The 24637-nt window shown below is 39.6% G+C and overlaps 1 protein-coding gene across 1 annotated transcript in view; it reads right to left on the reverse strand.

Moving 5' to 3' along the window:
* Positions 1-24637, reverse strand: part of luzp2 (leucine zipper protein 2) — a gene marked incomplete at its 3' end in the record, with an annotated part of 160469 nt that overhangs the window by 41029 nt on the left and 94803 nt on the right. Inside the window, exon 5 of the mRNA XM_083999239.1 lies at positions 22298-22360. Within this exon, the coding sequence (XP_083855365.1) occupies positions 22298-22360 (63 nt within the window). The remainder of the gene's footprint in view (positions 1-22297; positions 22361-24637) is intronic.

The raw sequence follows: 24637 nt of genomic DNA on the forward strand, positions 1-24637 counted from the left end.
GTCAAGCATCACGTTTAAAGTGCTACTGAGAACATCTGTCATATCAAAGTTAACTTGTAGCTGCACAAATAAAGGGAGGGGCTGCATGTTAACACTTCTCAGTTGTTACATCTTTGCTATCACATGCTGTTTGATGATAAGTCGTGGAAAAGAGGATTTTCTCTCCATTCTTTCAAAAATGTGTGTTTACTGACGGACTGGGGAAATATTTTAAGTAAAGCGATCGCAGAGCTTTAAAATGTGTGTTGAGGGATTATATGGGCCCTGGAAATGATCCTGATGGCTGAGGAAGCCTAAAGGTGATCACACGACATTGGATTACTTGACAGGAAACAACTTCCACCGACACCGCGAATAAGCGTTCACCACCTCCGTTTTTATCTAAAACAACAAATGTAATTAGACACAGCGCTATCACAGCGGCCGGCAGAGATTTATTAACAATTTTCATCGACTCAACATCACATTTAAAAAGCTTAATGAGTCTATCAATGAGCTAATTAGCTGTAGTAGAGGGTCTATTCTGCAAAATCATCCAGCAGAGCAACAGAGATTCACTCATTAGACTTCATTCAAGAAAACTGGACAAAAAAAAAAAAAATTCAAACAAACAAAAAAACAAAAAACAAAAACCTGAAACCTGTAGTCTGTCCTTGCTCTTCTTATACACTACATATGTTGTGCATTCATCAGCAACTTTCTCTGGTTTTGCATGTGAAGGGATTACAGTGTATGGGCTCAGAGTGTGATCTAACAGACTCTGAAACAGCATGGTGTTGGGCGCCAGGAGGGTGGTCCCGAACGATGCCAAGACTGTGGTTTTTGCTGGGCTTTTCGAAGGCTGCAAATCTCCTGACAGCACAATGAATGGGCCAGAAAACCTCATCACAGTGTTTGCTACGTGGGAGGCAAAGGAGAAGGGGTGGAAGGATCCGCATGGCAGATGACAGGTGGACCGGCTGGTAAACAGTTAATTGCCGAGGCGCAGTGTGACGGTGAACATCGCAGAACAACAACAGACACTTTTGGTAGATAAGAGGCACTTCATTAAAATGACAAATCTCAAATAAAACAAAGTGAAATCAAATATGATCTATTATGTACACTTTGATACAGAGATGAGAGAGAGAGAGATGAGAAAGGTTTTTTTTGTGTCATCCCAAAATTAGAAACAAATAATGATTTGATATAAAGCGACTGCGCAAACTGTCAATTAAAACTTGAGACGACAGCTTAAAACTTCCAGCTTAATGACCACAATAGAGGATTACCAGCGTGATTCAAATTTCTTTTGGGATTCTGGAGGATGTTTTAAAACTAAATTTGCAACAAGCTGTTGCAGAGTTTTCATTAATCACAAAGCAGAAGAAAAACAGATCTCACAACACAGACTGGGGGGAATACTCAGGAGGACTGACAGCCACATCCTTTTCCTATTGTTTTCAACCCCGTATTATTTATTGCACCACATTTCAGACACTGTCTGTCTGTCAGCCCTTCAGCATCAGCCCATGCTTTTTTATTTTGGCTCCTGTGCGAGTGAGGAAAGTTTGCTTTTCTCGGCTATAGCGTGTATTTGTGAAAATGCAGTATGGTCATAAGGATTTATGGTTTAGAGGAGACATTAAATTCATTCAGGTCTGTGTGGAGATCTATTGTATTCTGGAGTACTTGAAACTGTAGTTAACCCCCCTAAAGAGTATCTGTCTTTACATAATTGGTGTATTCAAGTGGACAATCAGCTCTGATACTATGTTAAGCCTCATTGTGTGTACTTTGTTTTTACACGTTATAGTCTGTGTCAAAATTTTTTATTTTATTTATTTATTTTTTATTATTATATATATGTGTGTGTGTCTGTTGTTTGAATTGGTAAGAAAATTGACAATAAAAATATTTAGAAAATTCAGGTAGAGATAACACGTTTGTTTATTATGACTCTGAGCTCTGATTGTACATTTGCCGCTTGATGCCGGAGACAGCACAGTGTTGCTCAGTGATCATTTGGCTGTGATCCACAGGGACAGTTTGAACACAGAAGGGGGTGGGGGTAGGCATAGGGGGGTTGTAGTGCATCCACCAGCTGGCCCTCAACATCTACTTATAAACGATGCGGCCACTTCCACCGTCCTCGCTCTGTGTCACGGCGCATCCTGACCGTGATGACAATTTAATGCTTGATGGCAACCATTCATGCTGCAGCTTCATCTGTGTTTAGATAGAATGAGCAATTTGTATTTTCTTTTAGCTCTGCGAGCAGCGTGACACCATATTCACAGCTAGCAGGGCACAAGACTCTGTCTCGTTTTCACTTAATGGATATCAAAGTCAAAGTGGCCACAGCATCACCGAGCTGTGTTTGCGCAGCATCTGCTGTCATGCAGCTCTAGTCTGTACTGGCTGGAGGAGGGGTGGGGGTGGTGGGGTGGGATATACATTCAGGACTCTCTTTAGTTTACAATAAGATTTATGTCTCAGGATGATGTACAGTACCTGAATAAATAAAGGCCATAAAAACTAATGAGATCTCCAACAGTAAAACTGCAATGTGCCCCTTAATTATTGTAAAGATGTTAAAGGAGACATATTATGACCCCTTTCCACAAATTAAAATAATTCCCAGGTGTCTTAAAGACATGTCTGTGACATGCTTTGGTCAAAATACCCCAAGGATCAAACATCACAGCTCTTTTCATCCTCTCAGAACAGCCCTGTTCAGAACGGCTGGTTCCAGTGCCTGTCCCTTTAAATGCAAATTAACCACTGCTTGCCCCGCCCCACCCCTTCTACCGGTCCCAGGTAGGGGTGGTATTACACAAATTTGAATCCTAGTTACAGTACATGACTGGAAGACATCTAAGGGAACAGCTCGTAAAACCATGTGGATTTCAACCTATGAAGCCTGCACATTACACATTTTTTTTGTCAATTTTCACATTTTGGAGGCCGGAAGGCAAGACAAACACTTAAATATATGTTAAAGAGCCTTCAAAATGTGATATTTCCATAATATGCCCCCTTTAATCACTAAACATGCATCATAAGATGACTGGGGCATTAGGTAATTTGTCAGGAAAGTGTGGTTGAGTGGAGAAAAGTGCATTTAATTCTGCATCATGAAATTATTATATGAAAACCTTTGCTAACATGGTGGTGAGCTACATTCTGGTTTCCATTTGCATTTCAATTCTCACTCCCGTAAGGACACACCTGTAGTGTGTATGTGCACTGAGCAGTTACAGTTACATGCACACTGAGTAGAGGTAATGATAACCTGGGATGGAAGATTTTTCCTCTCTTTTTTCGTGATTAATGAGGCAAAACTCTCCCAAGTATCAATTCCACACAGTTGAACATCCTCTTGCCCCTACACAGGGACCACCATTCAAGGACATGTAGAAACTGGCAGCTGTCATAAAATATGACATAGTTTAGCCTTAGGACACACTCAGAGTGAAAATGAGATCCCGTGGAGCTTGTATGTCACAGTGCATTATGCAAAATGTGATACACTGAGCTACATATGTCGCAACGTGTTATTCCCGCTGCGCTGTCAATCTCTAGACCTGGTCTTAAAAATGGGCAACTTGCAAAAAGTGAAAAATGTTCCTTGATTATTTTTGAAAAAAAAAAAAAAAAAAAGGCTGTAGCGCACAAATGGGTTGTACAAAGTCCCACTGTGGACACTCCCCATTTGAAGGACTTCAACACAAAAAAATGTCTTTCCTACTCAACTCACCGGAGTTATTTTCACACATTATAAAGTGCTGATATGTCGACAGCCCCTGAGTGTTGATATGTCCATCTAGGTCAGCTTTCACACCATTTGACACACATCAGTGTTGGATCCTTTTAACCTTAGTGTGAAGTGTCAGAAACCAACTCCTCTTGAAGCACTTCTTTCTTCTACACGTCCAACATTAACACCATAAAGAGCAAATGCAGTAACATACGAGTAAAATGAATCTCAAACAAATCTGATTTGCTAACCTCTCTCTCTGCACACACACAGAGGACCCTCTGCCTTGCAAGGAAACCATCAAGATAGGAAAGTCCCAATAGATCGTCCACCGATCAATATCAGGTGATTTTCATTAAAAATACGTTATCTGATACAATATTAGAATCAATGCTCCTCATTACTGATCACTTTAAAACCAATCACCTGTGGTTAATGGGTATCTGCAGCTGAGAGAGTGTGTGTCAGCCAAGTGGAACTTCCACAAAGTGTGTGAGACTTATATAACATACTGTACATAATCTGCAATGCGCTGTAAAGATGATCAGTATCTGCCACTGACTCCACTGCAATTCATTTTGACGTTGTCGGCATTCTTATCTTCAGAAGTAGAGACAGACTGGGAGTCACACTGCAACCTTTTCCTTACAGGAGGTGAAGAATTATTGTTTCAAACATAAAAGGTCAATACGCCTCACTGTAATGACAAAGTAAACACAATAAATTGTTTACCTGCTATCTCTGTTTGAATAACTTGCAAGTTTGGTGTAAGTGATTTTTTGTTTAAACTATGTTGCTCATGTTTTTTCTCTGACTTATTTTTTTTCTGCTGTAGAGTCTGTCTGCTGTCATATATGCCACAGATAATTAAATACATTCACAATATCTGTCAGTACAGTCAGTTAGACTTGTGTACTTCATCAAATCCAATAATAAACAAATGGAGAGATTCACATGGCCAGAAAGTTGTGCAATTATGCATCCAATAAGTTACTGGCATTAGCAAAGCAAATGTTAACTGTGAATAAGCTATTAAATACAACATACCAGACGTCTCACAAGGCATTTGGCAGCTTGAGCTGAACTCATTCTGGCAGTTTCTTAAGGACTCTTGAGGTCAAAGGAGTGATTATGCATTATGAGTGGAAAGATTGCTCTCATGTTACTGTTTGGTTACTCTGATACATAACCATATGCATGTTGTATGCATGTTGAAATAGACTGATGCAGTGATTGCGCTGTCATCATATATTACCTGTCAACCTAGAACTTCAGGCATGCTGCACTATTGATTGACACAGCGCTCCAACAAGAGGGAACAAAATAGGAGTTGGGCTATTAAATCAAACTGCATGCAGTAAAATCATAAGTAGCCACGATTCAGTTTTGCCATGATGCTGTAATCTTGGCGAGATACTCTGCCAAAACATTAAAGGAAAATCCCGAAGTGCATGAAGACAAATGTCTGTCAAATTTCTTGTTTCCAGGAGACATTATTTCAGCCTTCTGAAGTCACAGCCTTCAATTACAGTATCAAGTTCTTCCTTTTGTTTCTGATTCAGATACAGCTTCTGCATAAGAACTGTTTTGTCAATGTCAGGCCAGTTCACAGCACAGCGACATGCAGTATGCTATATTCTTAAGTACAGTGCACACTGTGCATACCAACCTGCCTCGCTAATGGGAAGAAATGTAAATGCAGGCATGATAGCAACTCACACTTCTCTGACTATATCCATCACTGACACAAGGCATTACTTAGTCCCTTAGGGCATCTTTTCATATGTTTTTTTTCTTTTTTCTAGCAGAAAAAGGTAGGGAAAAAAGCGTGGGTTTTGTTACTATGGCAACGATATCTTGACACCAATGCCTTTCTGAAAAGTTCAGAGATTTTCCGTTGGAAGCGGCTGCACAAAAAACAGGCGGAAGAAGACGCTGGGTGCAGCACCTTCTCTCGAGACAGCGGTGTACGCTTCCTGTGTGAAAAAAAAAGACACCAAACCCTCACTTTAACCATCACTACTGAACCACTAATCTAATCCGATTCTAAACTGAACCCCTAAACTAAGTCTTGACCTTTCAAACAACCATGTAAACAATTTGGTCCTCACCAAGCTCTCAGACCCAAGAAAGTGCAGTGGGCTCCTAGTTTTTAATGGAAAAAGCCCCCCCACACACAGCCATCAATATTGAGGAGCAGAGGACAATTTAGTTTGAACCTTCTAGCATCAAAATAATTGGTTTTAGCCTTTAAGGTCAAATGGGAATTTAAAGGTTTTAAAATGTATTCAATGTAAAGCTGAATTTCAAAGAAATGAGATAAGAATATAGGGTGAACTTCATTTGCTATTACAGCATCTATACTGCACAGAATAAAATAACCCAGTCTAAACCTTCTCTGCACTTTATCTTTCTCTATGTGCTGCAAGTCTAAATGAACTAGTGCATTATTATCATGCATTACAATTTGCTGTGATGGAATTATTGTCCTCTTCCCCATTTGACCAGACCATATACATTAGCCGAGTGTTTCTCTATAGATATTGCCTCTCTGCATTGTTCATCAACTAACATAGTGTAAGATGCTTGACAAGCTTAAGGCTATTTGAAGAAAATAAGATAGGATGAACTCTATTGATCCTCAGAGGGAAATCTGGAGGGCCTGGCGTTTCAAAGATGAGCTCAAATATTCCATATGAAGTAGCCTGAACGACTCCCTGCATAATAATAGAGCCGCAGCCCATCTCCGTGCTATCCCACCCACCGGAGTAGTATTCTTTTCAGGTGATTTCACTCATTGTCGTTCCTTGTGTTTGTTCAAGCTGATTCAAAAATGGCAGAACAAGCTAATAAATCAGATGGAAGTGATGATGGTGAAGTCTGTAATGCTGAGAGCGAATTATCTGATAGATTAATTGAAGCACTACAACTGTACAATGTGAGGAATGCCGAGACAAATTGATATCACTTCAAAATGAATAAATCACAGCTTGATACCTCTGAAGTGAAGTGTTGAGGTGGAACAAAATGCCTGTGAGCCAAATTCATTTACTGATATTTCTTCTACATCTCTATCAGTTTTACCTTATGATGGTTGGACAATGTGCTCATAGTTGCCCTGCTATTTTCTCATATCTGTGTCCTCATAATGAACAGACATTTATTCTGATGACAGCAATACATCTTAAAAACAGATGTTTAATGTCCCCGCAAACTGTGTAGGCTATGTGTAGGAAAACCAAATGTTCTTTTAGTTCTCATTTACCTGATCAGAGTTACAGTAGTTATCATTTTCCCACTGGTAAATAGAGCACACATCATTGACTGTAGATACAGATGGACAGAGCCTCTGTGACATCATCCATAGATTTTAAGGGAGCTGCTCTTCTCCTGCCATCTGTCAGCTAATCCAAAAATCCTTGCTCAGTTGTCATGATGGCAGAAATTAGCCATAGAGACTAAAACCACTTTTTGTACCTAGTTGTTAAACATGTTTATTTCTGCTGTGATGTGTGGGAGTCTATACTCTACTATGGGGACTCACTTTTGGAGCCAGCCTTAAAGCAGAACTATGCAGGATTTCGGCTGTAATTATTGTGGCTCAGAGTCACTGTGATGGTAGAGTGACCTATTATGAGGTGAATGGGGTCTAGGCCAATGCGCTCACCCCCCCCACTGGCTGAAAACCGCACTTGCAAGATCAGTCCTCCGTCTCGGTGTAAATCTCATCAATGGATAGAACTATCGCGAGAAACTGCCTTACGGCAGTACGAGATAAGAACGCAGATGATGTCATGCATGTCATGAATCGTGATTGGTTTGAGTTCGGAAAGTCGGAGGAAACCATGGAAACATGTTTGTACTGATGAAGTTCGGCTTGTGGCTAACACGGAGCTAATGCTAACAGACACACACACACCATGGATCTTTTATAAGATAATGTAATACATCATGACACACACACACACGCCTTCGCGTTTTGGAACCTTTATTCATGTGTGTGTGTATGTCTGTGTCTTTGTGTCTTTGTCTGTGTGTGGCCGTATTAGCGTTAGCTCCGTGTTAGCATTAGCTCCCTGTTAGCGTTAGCTCCGTGTTAGCATTAGCTCCGTGCTTAGCAAACACCGCTCTCTACCTTCAGCAGTAAACACAAGTACGTGTAGGGAGGGGGTGGAGGGGGTGGAGGAGGTGGGGCGGCGAGTTTTTTTTTTTACGACAGTGACATGTGCCTCCCAGAACTGTGGGGGAGCCCCGGAGAGGGAAAAAAAGAGAAACCAACGAAGGAGCGAGCTATTTCCGGCCAAGTTGCATAGTTCTGCTTTAAGTGACCATCCGAGCATCTGCAGTATTTGGAACTTCCACGCTTTGTTCATTTTACAGCGGAGAGATTGCATTACATTTGTGTATGAAGTTAAATTAAACCCTGAAATCTAACTGAACCATATGTCCTACCCTAACAAACAAACAAGTCACTCTGTTTTTTTACACTTACAATCTAATTGCTCTCTTTTTATAGAAATTATTAATCATGTAATATTTGTGGTTTTTTATATTCCTGAGCAAACAACTTGTTTATTTTGTGAGTTTATATTGATTTCTGAATTACAAAAATCTTCTGAGGAGCAGCAGCATAAAGACACAGCTGCCATCTCGTGTAGTGTGATGAAGTTAAAGTGGTAAATCTGGGAACAATTGTCACCGCACATTTCATGAACAAGTCATATTTGCACCTGTAAAAATAGCCAATGTAATTTTGTTGTGTTAGACATGAAACAAACAGTGATCTGGTAAAAAAGTACCTTAGTTATTCCACTTCATTTAATTAATTCAAGTACAAGAAAAGTGGATCCTAATTGAACAAACAATAGCAACATCTAGAAGTTCAGCTAGTGATAATATACTGTAGGTTAAAGCTACTGAATAACAATCAAATGTAGAAAAGCATAAGACTGATGGTAAATCATGTGTAAAATAAGTAAGTTAATGTAATCAGCCACCCCAGCAACCCTGCATGAATAAGCCGTATAGCCAATGGATGGATGGTACTGTAATGAGACTCTTGGTTGCTTGAAGTTCTCTGAAGACGTGTTGCCAAGAGATGTCAGATTTTCCATAGCTGTATTCATTATGTAAATCATACTCCATCTCATTGAGAACTAAAATGTTTGTGTATGAGTTACACTAAAATATTTGCAAAGACAAAATTAAAATTAGAAGTCAACACCATTCACTTCATGTCTTCAATTACAATGGTACATTATATTAGCATCTCAAATCTTGTCTTGTCAGTTTATGCCTACATAATAACATCATTAGCAACTTCATACTTGTGTGTTTATTGTGTTGAATAACAAAAACAAGGACAAATGTCAGCAAACAAAAGAGTAAAATACGAATGCTAATCCTCAAAAGTAACTAAAATATTAGTCCGACCTGATTGTAGCTTCAGCCTGAGTACACTTAAAACTTGTGAAGAAAAGCAGTTAATTAAATTGAATTTATAGTGAGGTAATGCCAGTTTGAACATTAGGCTATTTATAGGTAAAAAGTTAAAAGTAAGAATGGTTATAAACACTACTACTAATAAATACACAGTAAGAAATAATGTACAAATGCACAGACTTAATATTACATGTATTTATGATGGAAAAATACTGAGTGTTCATTAAACCATGTTGAAGATAGTGGAGGTAAGCTAATGGCTCTGAGAGGCAAAGTTTCAAAAACATCTTCTTTGCAACGTATGAGATAACGTGGCCATTACCAGGCAGTAAAATGTATCTTATGAGTACTCTACATTGTCCTTAAATACTGATGAGTTTCTCTGTTAGGGAAGCTCCTCTCTCGTGACTTTGTTATGGGTGATTCTCTGCACGGCTTGAATAAAGAGACATTGATTTCAAGATCCTGAGCGTGGTGGTGACTCTTAGTTAAATAGCACTTTCTCATTACAAATCAAGTCTCTGTATCATCATTCCAGTGACCTTCTTGGGTAAATTTACCATCAGCATATTAATTATAGCTACTGCACAGCAATGATCGGGCAAAGTTAGACAATTTGAAAGTGAAAGTTCCAAAGCTGTGAAAGGTATGGGTAGATTTCTCATATGGAAATGTTGCACGAGCTGAGGCTTGAACTGACAATCTTCAACACCAACAACCATCCTCTATGAGCTAATTGGCAAGTGGAAATGTCACATGTAGCTTCACAGATTGACTAAGCCAGTCAGTCACCTGTGTGCAAGACAGCAGCTGTTAGTGTGTAAAGGCAGATTTCAAATGGCTGTCAAAAATTCAAAAATCAGAAAATACATAAATTGCATCTAAACAGCATGGAGATGTTGGTAATTTGTTTGTTTTTTTAACAGTGATTTATTGGCTCCATAAGTGAAAAACTGATGTTTAAAAATGCCATGTTTGCATTGACTCCAATAGTTTGCATTCAAAATGGTTTAAAAAATTAAGTTTTTGAGATAAAATTCTGATATTTTACATACCATGACTCTAACATTTTGTCTTTTTTTTTAATGGACAAGAATTTGCAAGTATATGTTTACAATACCGTTTATAGTCAAACATTTTGATGCACTGTAGGCTCAATTTTCATCAAATCTGTAAATTGTTTGTGTAGGACAGTCTGAAGTTGTGTCAATTGAGCAAAAATTCTGGGAGGAGATAGGTTTAGGATGTGTTACAGTTTTTGAAAAAACTGAGTGATGGACTTCAGAATTTGCAATGAGTTTAAATGTACAAATGGTTTCTTCAGTATTTTGGTGAAAGTTGCAAATCTGAAGCACATATGGTTGATTTGTTGTGAATTCAGAGGCTTGCTGTAGCGCCCCCATCAGGACTATTGTCCTGTTTTTGCAGCTCAGGCAATCTGGCATGGGACTGGACCTTTGTGCAAAGTTTGGTGATTTTTCGTGTATGGGTAGTAGGATTTTCTCAGAAGAAGAAGAAAGAAAAAGAAGAGCATGCAGGATAACAAGACGGTCTTGGCTGCCCGGCCCCCAATTCTCTGAATTACTTATGTTACATTTTAGACAGGACTACATCTATACTGATTCTACAAAAGAAAAGTCCTGTCCTGTTTTATTGTGGGCTTTGTTTTATGCTCTGAAATGATTCTCTGATGTCTTGACATTGCCTCGTGGTGTCACGTCACTCTCAAATAGCCACAGCGTTTGTTCAGACAGCCTCTGGCTACAATAAAAAAGAAAGAAAAACAAAATGTAATTTTCTGAACATCTCAAAGAAATATCTGCAGTCGCAGCCTTCATCATTCTTGAAGCACAGTATGTATTTCTGTGAAAAAAATAGACCATCTACTTTATAGTGTCACAGCTGAATACCACAGAAAGTTGGTCACTTGTCTGGAAGCTGAGGGCCAGAAATCAATATCCATGGCAGGCTGTGAGGAATAAAGCAATGCCGCTAAGTGACAGCATGACACCAGCCCTCTGAATGCAGGCGCCCCGTCTTTACCTCTCTCAAACAAGTTTCTATGATTTGAGTTCAGTGCCATGTACCCATGAAGCCACACGGAGTGAAATTTTAGGAGTAAGCGCAAAACAATGTGGAGAGTGACATAAATTTAATCCCACTTGTAGAAGAAAGTCTAGGACTTATGCATAAATGTAGGAGTTGCCAGCAGGTGGCTGAGTTACCAAGACAGACATCCCACACACTGCAAATGAGGAAGTATGATTTTTTCACTTCAAGTTGATGCACGGCTCAGGCGGAAGTATCTCCTTGATGGCGGGGGAAACTTTGTGGCTGATTGTTGCTTCGCTTTCACTGTGGAGATGAAGGCTGCTGTGATTCAGAGTTTTCTGATGGCATGAGTATATATATAGATAACTGTGGACCATCAAAGCCCTCACTAAATCAGACTGGAAGGCAGCGTATTGGTTCAGTAAGAGTTCTTATCAGTGTAAATAATCTGAACATGTATGGCAGCGAGCACAGAATGGGTAATTTGCAAGTTGAACAAGGCAAAAAAGAGAACTTGTTGCAAGTTGGGAAAAAAAATGCCTGCAAAGATTTGCATTTGCATATACTAGGCTAGCTGTATGTAAAAGTAGCTTTGGCAGCATTTTAATGACTACGTGTTCTTAGGGCCTGCTGTGCTTGGAAATACAGTATAGTCAATTGAATGCTGTTGAAACAACTTATATGTCACTAAGATGCAAAAACAAGAGCCTTATCGAGCATTACAAGCTGCCGATTGGCGAGCTACTCTCCAAATCAGAAACGTTTTAATTTGCTGTGTTATTTTTAATTAACATAGAATTATTGTACACCCGTACAACAAGTAAGTGATGCTGACTTTCATCACAGCAATGTGTATCTGCAGGCTTCAGGATATTTCAGGATGGAAAGGTTTCTGCCTGGCGCTCAACAGAAAAAGGTGTTTGTTTCCCTCTGATTGTCACATGTGAAGCTGCACAATTGAAAAAGATGGAAAACTTGACTGTGACGGTATCTCGGGTGGGTATTTTTTTTTTCTTTGTGTATATCAAGGTAGATTCTGGAAGAAGGAGCTCTGCTAAATGTGGAGATATTCTGGATGCAACAGTTCATTATAAATGGAGCACGCCATCAGCTGTGCAAAGCAATAGATTAGAGACTTGTTTCTGCGATTTCTAATATTGTTAGTAAATGGTTTGTGGGTTCCAAATAATTGGACGATTCCAGGTTGTAAGAATAATACACAGGAATCCTTAAAGTGAGAAATATTACCTGTAAATAAAAGAGGATTGGTGTATTGGCTATTTCACAGAAGGTAGCTGCAATTTGTCTTTTTGCATGTTACAGCACTTTGGCTGTGTTGGGAGGAAATGCAGATTTAATACAATCCCGCCCTCCTGCTCCCAGGAGGAACATGCTCTCCTGTCAGTGTGAGACACTGAACCGACGTGCTCTGTGTTCGGGTTTACCTGCCATCCAGATTTCATTACAGACAAGCCATGGCAGAATTAGTGTAAATACATGATCTGAATATTCTCCAAATAAATAGCCTTTTCTTCTCAGAGACACTGCTGGATTTACTGACTGTTCTCATGCAGGAAATCGCTGTCTGTGGAAGACCTTATGTTCTGTCCTCACGTGGGGAATTAATAAGACACAACTATCTTTGTAAATTCCCTAGCTGGTGGGTTATCAGTTCTAATTAAAAGAAACAACACAACTGGAGAAGCGAACGTGGAATAATTCACAACATTACTCACCCTGACGTCATCTGTTGCATAAGCGGCCTTGGTGAAAATGAATCAACAAACACTACCAGGCAGCCACTGCTACAAAATGACAGTAAGCAGCCTGACTCAGCTCCTACACACACTTAGTGACCATGATGAAAATAAACAACCAATGACAATTACTTTCTTTTATGCAGAGACAAACTAAAGAAAAAAGAGTAATCACTTAAGTTTTGATGCACACTTAACTCAGAACATCACAAAAGTTGAAACCAAGTTGAGGCCAAAGTGATGAAAATGCCACATAGGTGTTTTTCTACCAGACTCAGGATGCTGCAGATGTCATAAGTATTGGAGATGTAATTCCTCAGGGACCATTGAGACACACACAAGTGTTCCAGTCTGATATCAACCCCGAAGGGAAAAAGAAAAGAGGAAGCCAGATACAGTAACAATAACAACAACAATGCATGGGATACAGCAGCAAAATGTGGGTGCAGCAACAGGTCCAACTTGGTATGCAAAGAGTGCTACAGGAGGAAACAGCTCAAACTTCCCTAAGCAGGTCGAAACACAGGAATGAGGATCTGTGCACAGAATTCAGAGAGAGACAACACCACTTATAGATGTTATATCCACAGCTAACATTAGCTAACAGGGTCATAGGCCAGTAGTTGACTTTTTAATGAATCTAATCACCATGTAAATTCATTCAAATGACTATTTGGACAAGATTTGTGTGTATGTGTAAACTGCTATACTGAATACCACACTTCTGCTATGACATTTCCTACACTAATCCTAGAAGGATCCAGCTGCAATAGCGCCATGCATTAACCACTTATCACCTTTATCCATTTAAGATCTCCTTGTTCATCTTCTTCATGGAGAACCCCAAAGATCGGTTTGCTTGGGCAGATGTGAACACAGCAATCACGCTTGGATGCAGGCCAAATCACCAAGAAGGGGTGGTCTCGGCTTGTTTCCATTCAAGCCCCTCAGTGGATAGTTTGCAGTGAGAACGTAATCGACTCATTAACTGACACAACACCCGACGCACTGATGATGTCCCATGGTTCTCAACGACCGGGTGCGCTGGTTCGGGTTGAAAATATATACCAAGGATGACTCTGGTCGGATTCCTTTTTCTGTCTGTGTTCAGGTCGGGTTTGGGCCGAAAAATATACACAAATGACTCAGATCGGGTTGAGTCTGGGCTTCAACCGCGGTTTGGAACGGTGTGGAATTTAATAGTTTGGCCTGCTCCATTCCACCCCTATGAGAGAACAGCTGGTTCGCGTATGGCATTTGTTGACAACTTTGGACCGCTTGTGACTGTTACCGCGTGAACGCATAGGACCCGAAAGAAAAATGCAACAATTGTATCGGTTTAGCCCCTGAATCATAACTAATCAAACAAGCCACAGGTCTGAATACACCCTTAGAAATACTATTGAAACTAAACCAGGGGGTTTAGGAGGTTTCCAAAACTGATTTCCTGCTTGGCTGGAGGAGACAGTTACAGTGCTTCTCCATTTGGAACAAGCTACCAGTCAATGTCAGTAAAGCAGACACTGACTCAGTGTTTTAGCTTAAACTTAAGACTCATTTATTTAATGCAGCATGCATTAAATAATGGTTCCATTATAGCACAGCATAGATTTTGTCTTCCTTTCCACCTCTTACTCAACAGTAAAATTGTAAGAGCAGCAGCAGGAGCTGCTCTTACAAAGCAGAGGGCCGGCTGGTGGGTTGATATAAATAAGCAAGTAATAACATATTTGATACTGATTGAGAGTGGAAGGCGGATCCGCAGTCTGTTAACCCACCATCACACTCTGAGCCCGGCTGAACGCTAGCTGTCCAGTGAAATGAAGTGTGTACGTGTGTGTGTGTGTCTTCTGTGGTGAAATCAAGGATTCGCCGATAAGCTTTCCAGGTTTCTCCCTGATCTCGGTGGAGGCAGAATCGATGCTGCGTGTGGACAGCGCTGAGTTTTGCGGCTGAAAATGCTGAGAATGAGAGCATGATGTCATAAAATGAAAGTACACTCTCTCGCCATGAAGAACTGAGGGGAAAGAAAAAAGGGCTGTGTCAAAGGGAAACAGTGAGATGCCGGTGAACTAGCGGGGCAGACAGGTATTATACACCTCTGACTTCAACTTTCCCTGCACACGTTTGATTTTTGATTCATATTCATACTTGTGTGTGGACTAATCAGGGCTTTATTTGCTTAATCAAAGCCTCATTCATTTGACTTATCTTCAGGGTACAGGCAACTCTAAATCTTGAATTTGCAACTAAGTAGGTGTTGATTGTGTGGGTGGTCTTACCATCAGCTCCTAGAAATGCCAGCAGTTGCTGCTGATTGCTCATTTGTTTGTTGTTGTTGTTGCCGGGTTGGACTTTGTGAAGATGCTCTGTTGTATTTTGTGAAGGTCTCTTCTGGCTCCAATTTATACTTTATATCTCTTGTCTTGTGTTACTGTGTGCCATGTTTGCATGCTGCCATGGCAACCTGCAACACCTGGATTTATTGTCCTGATTATATTTGCATCTTAATGAAATGCCTATAGCATCAGTGTCTGGAGAAAAGTCAGAATTAGGTGCTTTGCATATTAAACCATGTGTGGGGCTTGACTGTTAACTCAACAGGAGGTAACATCCTGTCAAATTCATCCAGCTCACATCATAATAATTACTCATTTTGCATCATATAACTTGTTTTGGAGTTCAAGCTCAGTTCACAATATTGTTATGAGTCAGCAAACTGTAACTGTCACTATGTCTGCACCAGTTTGATTTGTTACCACATGATTTCATGCCATTTTTCTAGTTTACAATTTCCTGGCTCAGAACATTCTTGAGTTTCTTTTTCTTTTTTTCTTTTTTAAAGCTGAACTCTTTACCAGTGGTTCCCAAATTGACAGTCAGTACCGATGTCTGAGGGTTTAGAAATGACTGACAGTCAAGAAAGCAAGAAAAATATATACTTCTCCCATACCAAATGTAGTTTTTTTTTTTTTTTTTTTTTTTTTTAAGACCTGCCTCACTCTTCATTTCATTTTCCTGGGTAATTTTAAATCCCTGTGCCTCTAAAACTAGCTCATTTAGGGGGTCACAATCGGAAAGAAAAAAAAAAAAATGTAGCTGCAAGGCAGAATTCATTTGAAGTCATCTGGTTAATTATGTAACATAATGTGATGTATAATAAAGAAATATGTTTTTAAGCTCCATCACACGTGCAGATTGTGACACACTTTCAAATGCTTGTAAATACAATCACTCTATGGGTGGTTGTGTCATATGGTTTTACTGTTAGCCTTTCTCTCTCTGCCCAGCACTGTTTCCAACATGTGACTGAAATGGATTGGACTGCACCTAGCCTGTTTGTTCAGTGTAGAATATGACACTGCATGCCAACTTGACTCGATTTCACTTCAACCTTCATTTTTCTCTGTGCACTTTTGCTCTCACTGCATGTCAGTGACCATGTGTGTGAAATTAGTTTGATAGAAAAAACTAATTTTCATTCTCCATGTGCCGTCTTTGAGTCTTCAAGTTCATAGTGAGCTGTGTGTAAAGGTAACAAAAGGGTAATTATTTTCAGTGGTTCAGCAGTCATTTACTAGATATTAAGAGAAGCTCCAGAGAGGAAGTTACATTGGATTTACAGCGTGTGAGCAATTTCTTATGCTCACTAAGAGAGCACATTACCTCTGATGCAGTTCTCATCTTCTGCCTACTTCAGTGTCTTGTCACTTTTCCGGTAAGACTATCACACAGAAATCCAGTAAATGCCCCTCTGCATGATTTTTTTTCTCTGCCATTTAGCAAGTGAAAATACATCAGGAAGACATGAAAGGAAGAAGACAATGACGGGAAGCCATTTTAGACTAAAAAACACCGGCATCAGCAGCGAGGAGCTGAGTATGTGGCAAAGCTGTCTATTACGGCGCTCAGTGAGAACCTGATGAATCCCAGCAGGATCCACGTCAGTCTGTAAATCACTCTCCCTCAAAATACACATAATAAGCCTTGAAAGCAAATCATTGATAATGACTTCACAGTGAATTGCAGCTGTAAAGCTTCCCCACTGACACCACAACACAAATCACCGTGATGTGCAACATGAAGATGCATTTTTTAAAGACTAAGTCTGGCGTAAACAAAGGATACAGTTAGCTTTACAGGTGTTCCTCTGATCTCCATCGGGACACTGTCAAACACTGACAAAGCCACTGAGTGACAAGCCTAAATAAATAGTGTTATAAATGGTAAAATGAGTGAAACCATGTGCAATGTGGTCTGATACAACAGACCTGCAATAAATATCATTTTCATAAGGTTCTGCTTTGGTTCAAACTGTGTTTTTACTTAGAGATATTAATTCAACACATATTCCACACTCACTTTATTAATGGAGTGGATAAATAGAGATACTATTCAGTACAGCTCAGTACTGTTCAGCACCACTGAAGGCAGCCAACATTTAATAACACACGTATAATGATATAATCTATCTGTTCACTATTCACTCATGTTAATATTCAATATATCAAAAGAGGAAATAATGCTGCTCACAGGAAGTGGAAGGAAAATAATTCATGCTTGTAAAAGTGCTTACAACATGATACAATTTCAATCTAATATGAAAACTGCTTTGTTGCCTTTGAGTAATGAACAGATGATTCATATAGTAAATGGTTGATATAGTTGAAAAGTTGCGGCGGCCACCAGAAGGTGGTGTTAAATCATATATAACATGGGAGTGTTTTGTCAGTCGCAGCCTTGTTGTGAGACTGAAGCGGTGAAATGATAAAGCTTGACCACTTCTGTCTGACCTTTGGGTTTCTAAACACACACAAAAAAAGGCTCTGTAACTCACACTGGTGTATAAGATGCAGGGAAATGTTTCCCATGATGCTCTGCGTGCAGCCATGACTTAAATGTCAGAACAGCAGAGACATTAGAGAAGCTCCCAGACTTCTGTTGACCACAGTGACCCCTTCTCCATGTGATTATAAAAGTCCTCAAACCTAGGAGACCTTTCCAACATATGTAGATGTGGAGGAGAAAAAGATGAACCTCAAATGTCAACAATGAGGTGCTTATAAGAAGAGCTTTCTGTTGTGGCTCTTTTTGCCTCTGCCTGCATAGTCAATCTCAGTAACCGTCCTCAGAGCTGCTTCATTTGGTGTGCAAAAGCATTTGCATGGTTATTTTAACCCCCCCAAAAATGCAGTTTATTTTTTGAGTCTCTTCAATTCCAGATGAGTTAACTCTAATCCAGGTCAAATTGTTGGCAACACCATTTGCCAGCTCTTTGTTTTGGCAAGATTAGTGTGTACATTGATGATTGGCTTATGGTAATGAGGTTTAGCAAAAGGCCTGGGATCATAAAATACGAAAACATCAAACCATACAGAGAACTGAACTGTGTGTGACAAACACAGATCACTTTTGGGTGTCCTTGTTAACGTCTTGGTGCTTGTTCTATTTCCGAATCAAGATGTTTTACAAAGCCAAACCATGGCTTCTTTTTTGGGTCATTCAGTCAGTTAAACCAATCAGTTGCAAGGTATTGCCAACATATGCAACCTCCTGCTGTGATAGTCATATGATGGATTCCAGAAGAGCCTCCACATTTTACCCTGATTACACTACAGAGAGATCTTCATACAAGGAATTCACATTGATATCACTGCCACCTGAGAATCTCCTCTTTATTTTTTGATTAGTAGAAAAGTGATGTCAGGTTCTAATGTAGATCTATTTTAACCTTTGTTTTAAACATTTGTTTATATTACGATTGAATTTTGACACTGAATGGTTTTAATGCTCACAGCTCTGGTTCAAACTCTCGTTTATTGAGTTGATTCATTCCAAACTGCAGCAAATAGAGAGTTAAAATGATTTGGTTTATTAAAGCTACAGTTGGTAAGTTGACGAAAGTGAAAGTAAAGTCTGTGACTTGGTTGGAAATTTCAAAACAATACACCGTCAGGTCCCTTTATGAACCTCTGCCAAGCGCCCCCCACACACACAGACACACACACCCGTGCAGACACACACACACAAAGTAGCCATAAACGCATCCACAGAAGACGTAGAGTATTCATAGAAACCGGAGACTCCAAAATGATCTCACGTCTCTCTCGCCATGAAACACACTCTTCTTGCGTGTGAGGAGGGTGGTAGGGTGGTTGACAGAGGTTAATAGAGGGAGCTGACTTGAAATCTCCGACCAAGTCGCAGACTTTACTTTCACTTTCGTCAGCTTACGACGATGTGTACGAGCTGCGATTGGCTGCTCCTCCTGCTCCCTCTACCTGACTGGTGGAGAATCTTCGGTCGCGGTGAATTTAGGAGATACGATTACAGGCTGTAGGTGGAGCCAGAGGAGTTGGATTTGGTCCTAAATTACTCATTTAATGTCCGACTATCAGAATATAGCGGCAGTTCCAGCAAATATGACTGAATAATTGTTACCAACTGAAGCTTTAAATAAACTATTTGTACATTATCTCTACCGATGACGGTGGTTCCTCGCAGGGAGCAGGTGATGGTGATCGTGGCTTGACAAGAACTCCGGCAATTGTTGCATTTACAAACCGTCACCAGCACACCATCTAAGCAGTGTTATGTCCAAGAAGTTACAGTGAGTCACTGCTTTTGTTTTGACCCTTGTGTTGGCAAATTCTAAATAAATTCTATGCATGCCGATCAGTTATAAAGATAAGATGATGTAGGAGAAAACTTAAAGAAAAGAAAAATCTTGTTTTGTGAGAGTACAGGATGGGGACGGTCCTGGAGAACCCTGACAACCCACCTTATACCACAGAGTGTTGACAAGGTGGTATAATTCAATTAGCTAGTTAAAGTGAGGGACTACTTTTGGCTGCAAAGTCTGATAGCGAGGGTTGTATTTCACATCTATACAGCAACATGAAGTTGGCTAAAATTGCAAAAGTTTTTCACAGGAGGGAAAAGGAGTCCTAGAGCAGCGAGTAGTGTGGAGTTACTCAAGGAGACCGAAGACAAGACAAGCCGCATCCACAGAAGAACTGCAGAAAGTCCTTCGATATGCTTGGAACAGCCCACGGCCCCATACCTTGAAAAACTGTGGGCCAAGCGCACCAAGAAGAACCTGTGCTCTTTTAATCTTATTTAGCTTGATTCCAGAGAATCCTCTGAGTCACATCATGTCATGTTTCTGTCTGACCTTTGGAGACACAGAAACCATCATGCATGACTTCATTTCCTCATGATTCAATGTTGTCATGGTTTTCTAGGACAGTTATTGCTGTCTGTGAGATAGTGGTTCCAATGTCAAGACTTCAGTCTTCACATTACTTTCAAAAGGCTTTTGCATATTTTGCATATTTTCATTTTCCTTTTTGTTTTTATTGTTTTGCCTCTGACAATGTATTATCTTCATTTGGCTCCATATTTTAAGAAATTATCTTCATAAGTTTGTTTTGTTGTTTTATCCTCGTCAGGCACTTTTTGACCGAACATAATAAAAACCATTGATGGAATTATTTTTCATAACATTGTCACATTAATTTTAAAGCCTAAAACCTTAACGCAGCACCACTGTGTGTGATGAATCCAATGAAACCTGCATTCTGGTTGATACTTCACTAATCACAGTAAATTGATGTCATCGTGTCATTGTTTGGTTCTTCATTTCAAGCACTTGATTGTGTTACCAAGACAGAGTTTCGTCAAAATTGGTCTCTTATTAATTTGAACATCTGGCGAAAATCAGTTTCCTCCCTGCAGTGGTGAGCAATATGGCGTGGTAATCTTCAGTATCTCTTCATCATCATTTCTCTTGATCTTGTGATGTAATTAAATCGCCTGCCTGCATCCAGTGTGACAGTGGTACGCCATCGCAGGGCGTCGTGCGCCTGCTGCTCGTAACTGCTCTCTTTATACCACAACTGTAAACAAACATTCTCTTTCACGTCTTATCTTTCCACCTTTACAGTGATTGTGTAACATTGACAAATAAAGGATAAAGTTATACAGAAAATAGCTCAATACATATACACTGCTGCCCATAAAGTTGGAATAATTTTGTTTTCAGACACATTCCTCTTTTTATTCCTATTTATACACATCAGTAATCACCTTTGAACAGATGCGATGAAACATACTGAGTCCCACTTACCAGCTTTGAGAAAATATACACTATCTATTAAAAATAAATCACATTGTCACAATCATTTTATGAGAAGAGGTAAAAATAATATTTTATTCCAACTTCATGGACAACAGTGCTATACTATATGTATGTGTATGTGTATATGCTGTAGTTCTTTTGACCTATCATGAAAATAGCAGTTGACAATATAATATAATATAAAAGCCTTTCTCGCAGGATTGTCCCCTGTTTACATGCTGCACTAATTAAAGTGTCATCCATATCTACAAAGTTCAGTAAAATCCATTAGGGTGGTTGGTGCTGCCTGATTTCATTTCATTTGTCATGGTAGAAGAAGTTTGACATTTTCACCCCTTTTTTCCCCCTCATGCCTCACAGCTGACTGACAAACTGACAAAAGTTAACAATGGAAACATCCAACTTTAAATGACTAAACATCTTAAGAGGCAGCTGCCGTCGATGTAGCTATGTTACATTTAATGGGCCCATGTTGTTTTGATGTTTTTTCTTGATGTATCTCATTCTTTTTTATTATTCCTACAACAATCCAAATGGTAGATCGTGTAGTGTCACATATTGTCAGTACAGCTACAATGGTGTTTGCCAGCAGAACTTTTTTTTTTCTTTCTTTCTTTCCCAGCTGTCTAAGGCATCAGCGGTAAGCGTCAGATTTCGGTGTCAGCACCTCAGAATCAAAGAGAGAAAAACTTCTTTTTAGATGAACTATTTCGCACTGATGTTCAGCGATCACGCAGCGAGAAATCCATTGCAGGAGAGGCGGTAGAAGTGAGATCAGTTTCTTTGCCAACACGAGGCACGGCAGTCACAATCACAATCATGATCAAAGACGCGGCGCAGTGATTACAAACTGCTCAGTAAAATAGACATATTCATGCCAGCGGATGTCCACCTTTGATTGAAAGCAACAAGCTGCCCCCTCAGTCTCTGGGGATTGTCAGAAAGCATTTGGCAAACACAAGAAACCAGTAAATGAAATGGAAGTAGACAAGTCAGGGAAAGTGGGCGCTTGATCAGTAAGTAAGAGCAAGTCTTCCTTTATGCTCACATACAGTATGTACTTCATGAAAGCGAGAACAGAGAATTAATGAAGTTGAAAGTTTTTTTTTTTTTTTTTTTAATCGTGATGGGATTCACCCCAGGCCGAGATCATTTCTGATGACTCACCTCCTGCTGCAGGTCCTTGATGATTTTGGTTTTCTTCTCCATCTCCACTTTCAGAAATTTGATCTGGAGACAGAGAGAACAAAAGGAAGATGATGACACTTAATGTCCATCCATTCAGTGAACGTATTTAATGTAGGCTTTAGATGGCGAGTACGCCCATTTAAGTAATGGATGACATATTTAATGCATTTAATGAAGACAATTATGGCCATTAACAAATGTCAGTGCCAGGATCTGATTTGCCATCATCTAACATTAAAAGACAAGACACAAGAACCAACAATGCATTAGTGTGACTCCTTCAGCCCAAAAGCCCATTTGTTACTTGCTAACAAGTAAATCCTTAAAATAGGTCACAAATACTGTTGTTACTGTACAAACTGCCCGATATTTTTCCTCAGTGGAGCCGGGCTGTGTAATGCTTAAACAGTAAATTCAGCATCTTCTTTATGTTACTATATTTCATATTTAAACAAATGTCATTCCTGAAAAAAACTGACAGAAGCAAAAAATAAATAAATAAAGAAGGAAAAAAGTAAAATGAATAAATAAATGAATATTCCACTTCCAGTATTTTCTTGTTTTTTTAGGGGTGAAATTCAAAGTCACATTTTTTTTCTTCTTCCCCACATTATAGCGAGTGCACCCGGGGGAACTGTAAACTAGACGGCACTAGTTGACTCACATCCTCAAGCAGGGCATGATAACATCAAAGGTCATGTTCAGTCACTGTCACTGCCCCTGAGAATTGTATATTTATATATTTATTTATATATATATATATGAAAGGGAAGATCCCTGTGCAGCATTTCATATTTCAGTTTGATGCAGCCCCTGCAACATCTACACTTACGTTTAATGCTTAGATTATGCAAATAGCAGAACCTCGTATCTGCATGAGATTCATTATATTTAATTTGACCAGTGTGACCAGTTTTGGTGAATTTATGTTCAGGTAATATATTAAGGCTCCGACCATAAATGAATACTGCTCCTTATAAACTGACGGTGGCACAGTAATAAAATTTTAAAACACTGATTCTCACTTTCCAGCTGGCGCCACATCAAGGTTTAAAGACTTTTGTATAGCGATGAAAAAACACACTGTCACATACATGTGTTGCATTTTCTGGTGTTTTACAAAGTGACTTTAGCATAACACGTGTCCACGAAGGTTTCATCAGAGACACTCCGAGTAGCGGCACGCTGAGGCGATTTTTTCCTGCAGCAAGTGACTGCATGTTTTCCACTATGTGCCTGATTCAATAGCCCATATGCTCATCATGTCAGAGCGATATCTTTGTTTATCACAATCCTTTCATCATGAGCTCAGCATGTCTTGCTCGTGCGAGTCTGTATCTTGTGTTTAGCAGCCAGGCGGAGGTTCAAACATCAACTGTGGATAGTAAACTGCTGTCAAGGCCTGCCGTACAGTATACAGTATCTAATAGCAAGAATTCTGTATGTGTGTATATGTGAGTGTGTGTGAGAGCGAGAGGAGGAGAGTAAGGAGGAGGAGAGGAGAGAGAAAAAAGGCTTTTGGTGCTTCCTCTTTCTCCCTGTTTTTCATTCTCAAAATACATTTAAACACATCTTTTTTGTGTTGCGTGTCCTTGAGAGAGGTCATCGAGATAGTCCGGGGGGACAAAGAGGAAGAGATTCATGGAGCCAGTGACCTCATGCCAGGTACGTACCCCGGGGAACAGTAAACTAAACCCTCACCAGTTGACTCACATCAGGGGATGATAACATCAAGGTTCATGTCTGAGCCTTTCAGTCACCACTACAGCCCCCGGGAATTGAAAATAAAAAAAGAAAAAAAGAAAAGCATCTTGGTGCAGCATCTAGGTTTTTTGTTAAAAGGAGTAAAATTGAGGGGAAAGATAAGATCAGCTGCTTTACATCAGCAGTTCCCTTTTACTGAGTGACACTATTGTTTATATTCTGTGGTGTGTTACAGGAAGTGGCACCTCTGCACGTCTCAGTGTAGAGCTCAGTCATGTTGAAGTTCATTTGTGATGCTAAATTACACATAGCTGTGACTGTGAGCATGAATGGTTGTTTGACTCTATATGTCGACCCTGAGATTAATACCCCACCCTCACCCCAATGTCAGAGTGGAACAGGTAATGAATGAATAAAAAAAATAATACAGTTTTAACTTACCTTTTTAAACTTTGCTCTATTTTATGATATTTAAAGTGTAAAGTGTATTTGAGCATCTGTAAAAGTGTTTACAAATAAAATGTATTATTATAAAAATGTATTAAAATGCAAAGGATGAAAGTAAGTGAGAAAATTACCTTTAAGCTAACTTCCTACAAAACATAAATTATTTAA

Source organism: Trachurus trachurus, assembly GCF_905171665.1.
Source record: "Trachurus trachurus genome assembly, chromosome: 3".
Lineage (NCBI taxonomy): Eukaryota > Metazoa > Chordata > Actinopteri > Carangiformes > Carangidae > Trachurus > Trachurus trachurus.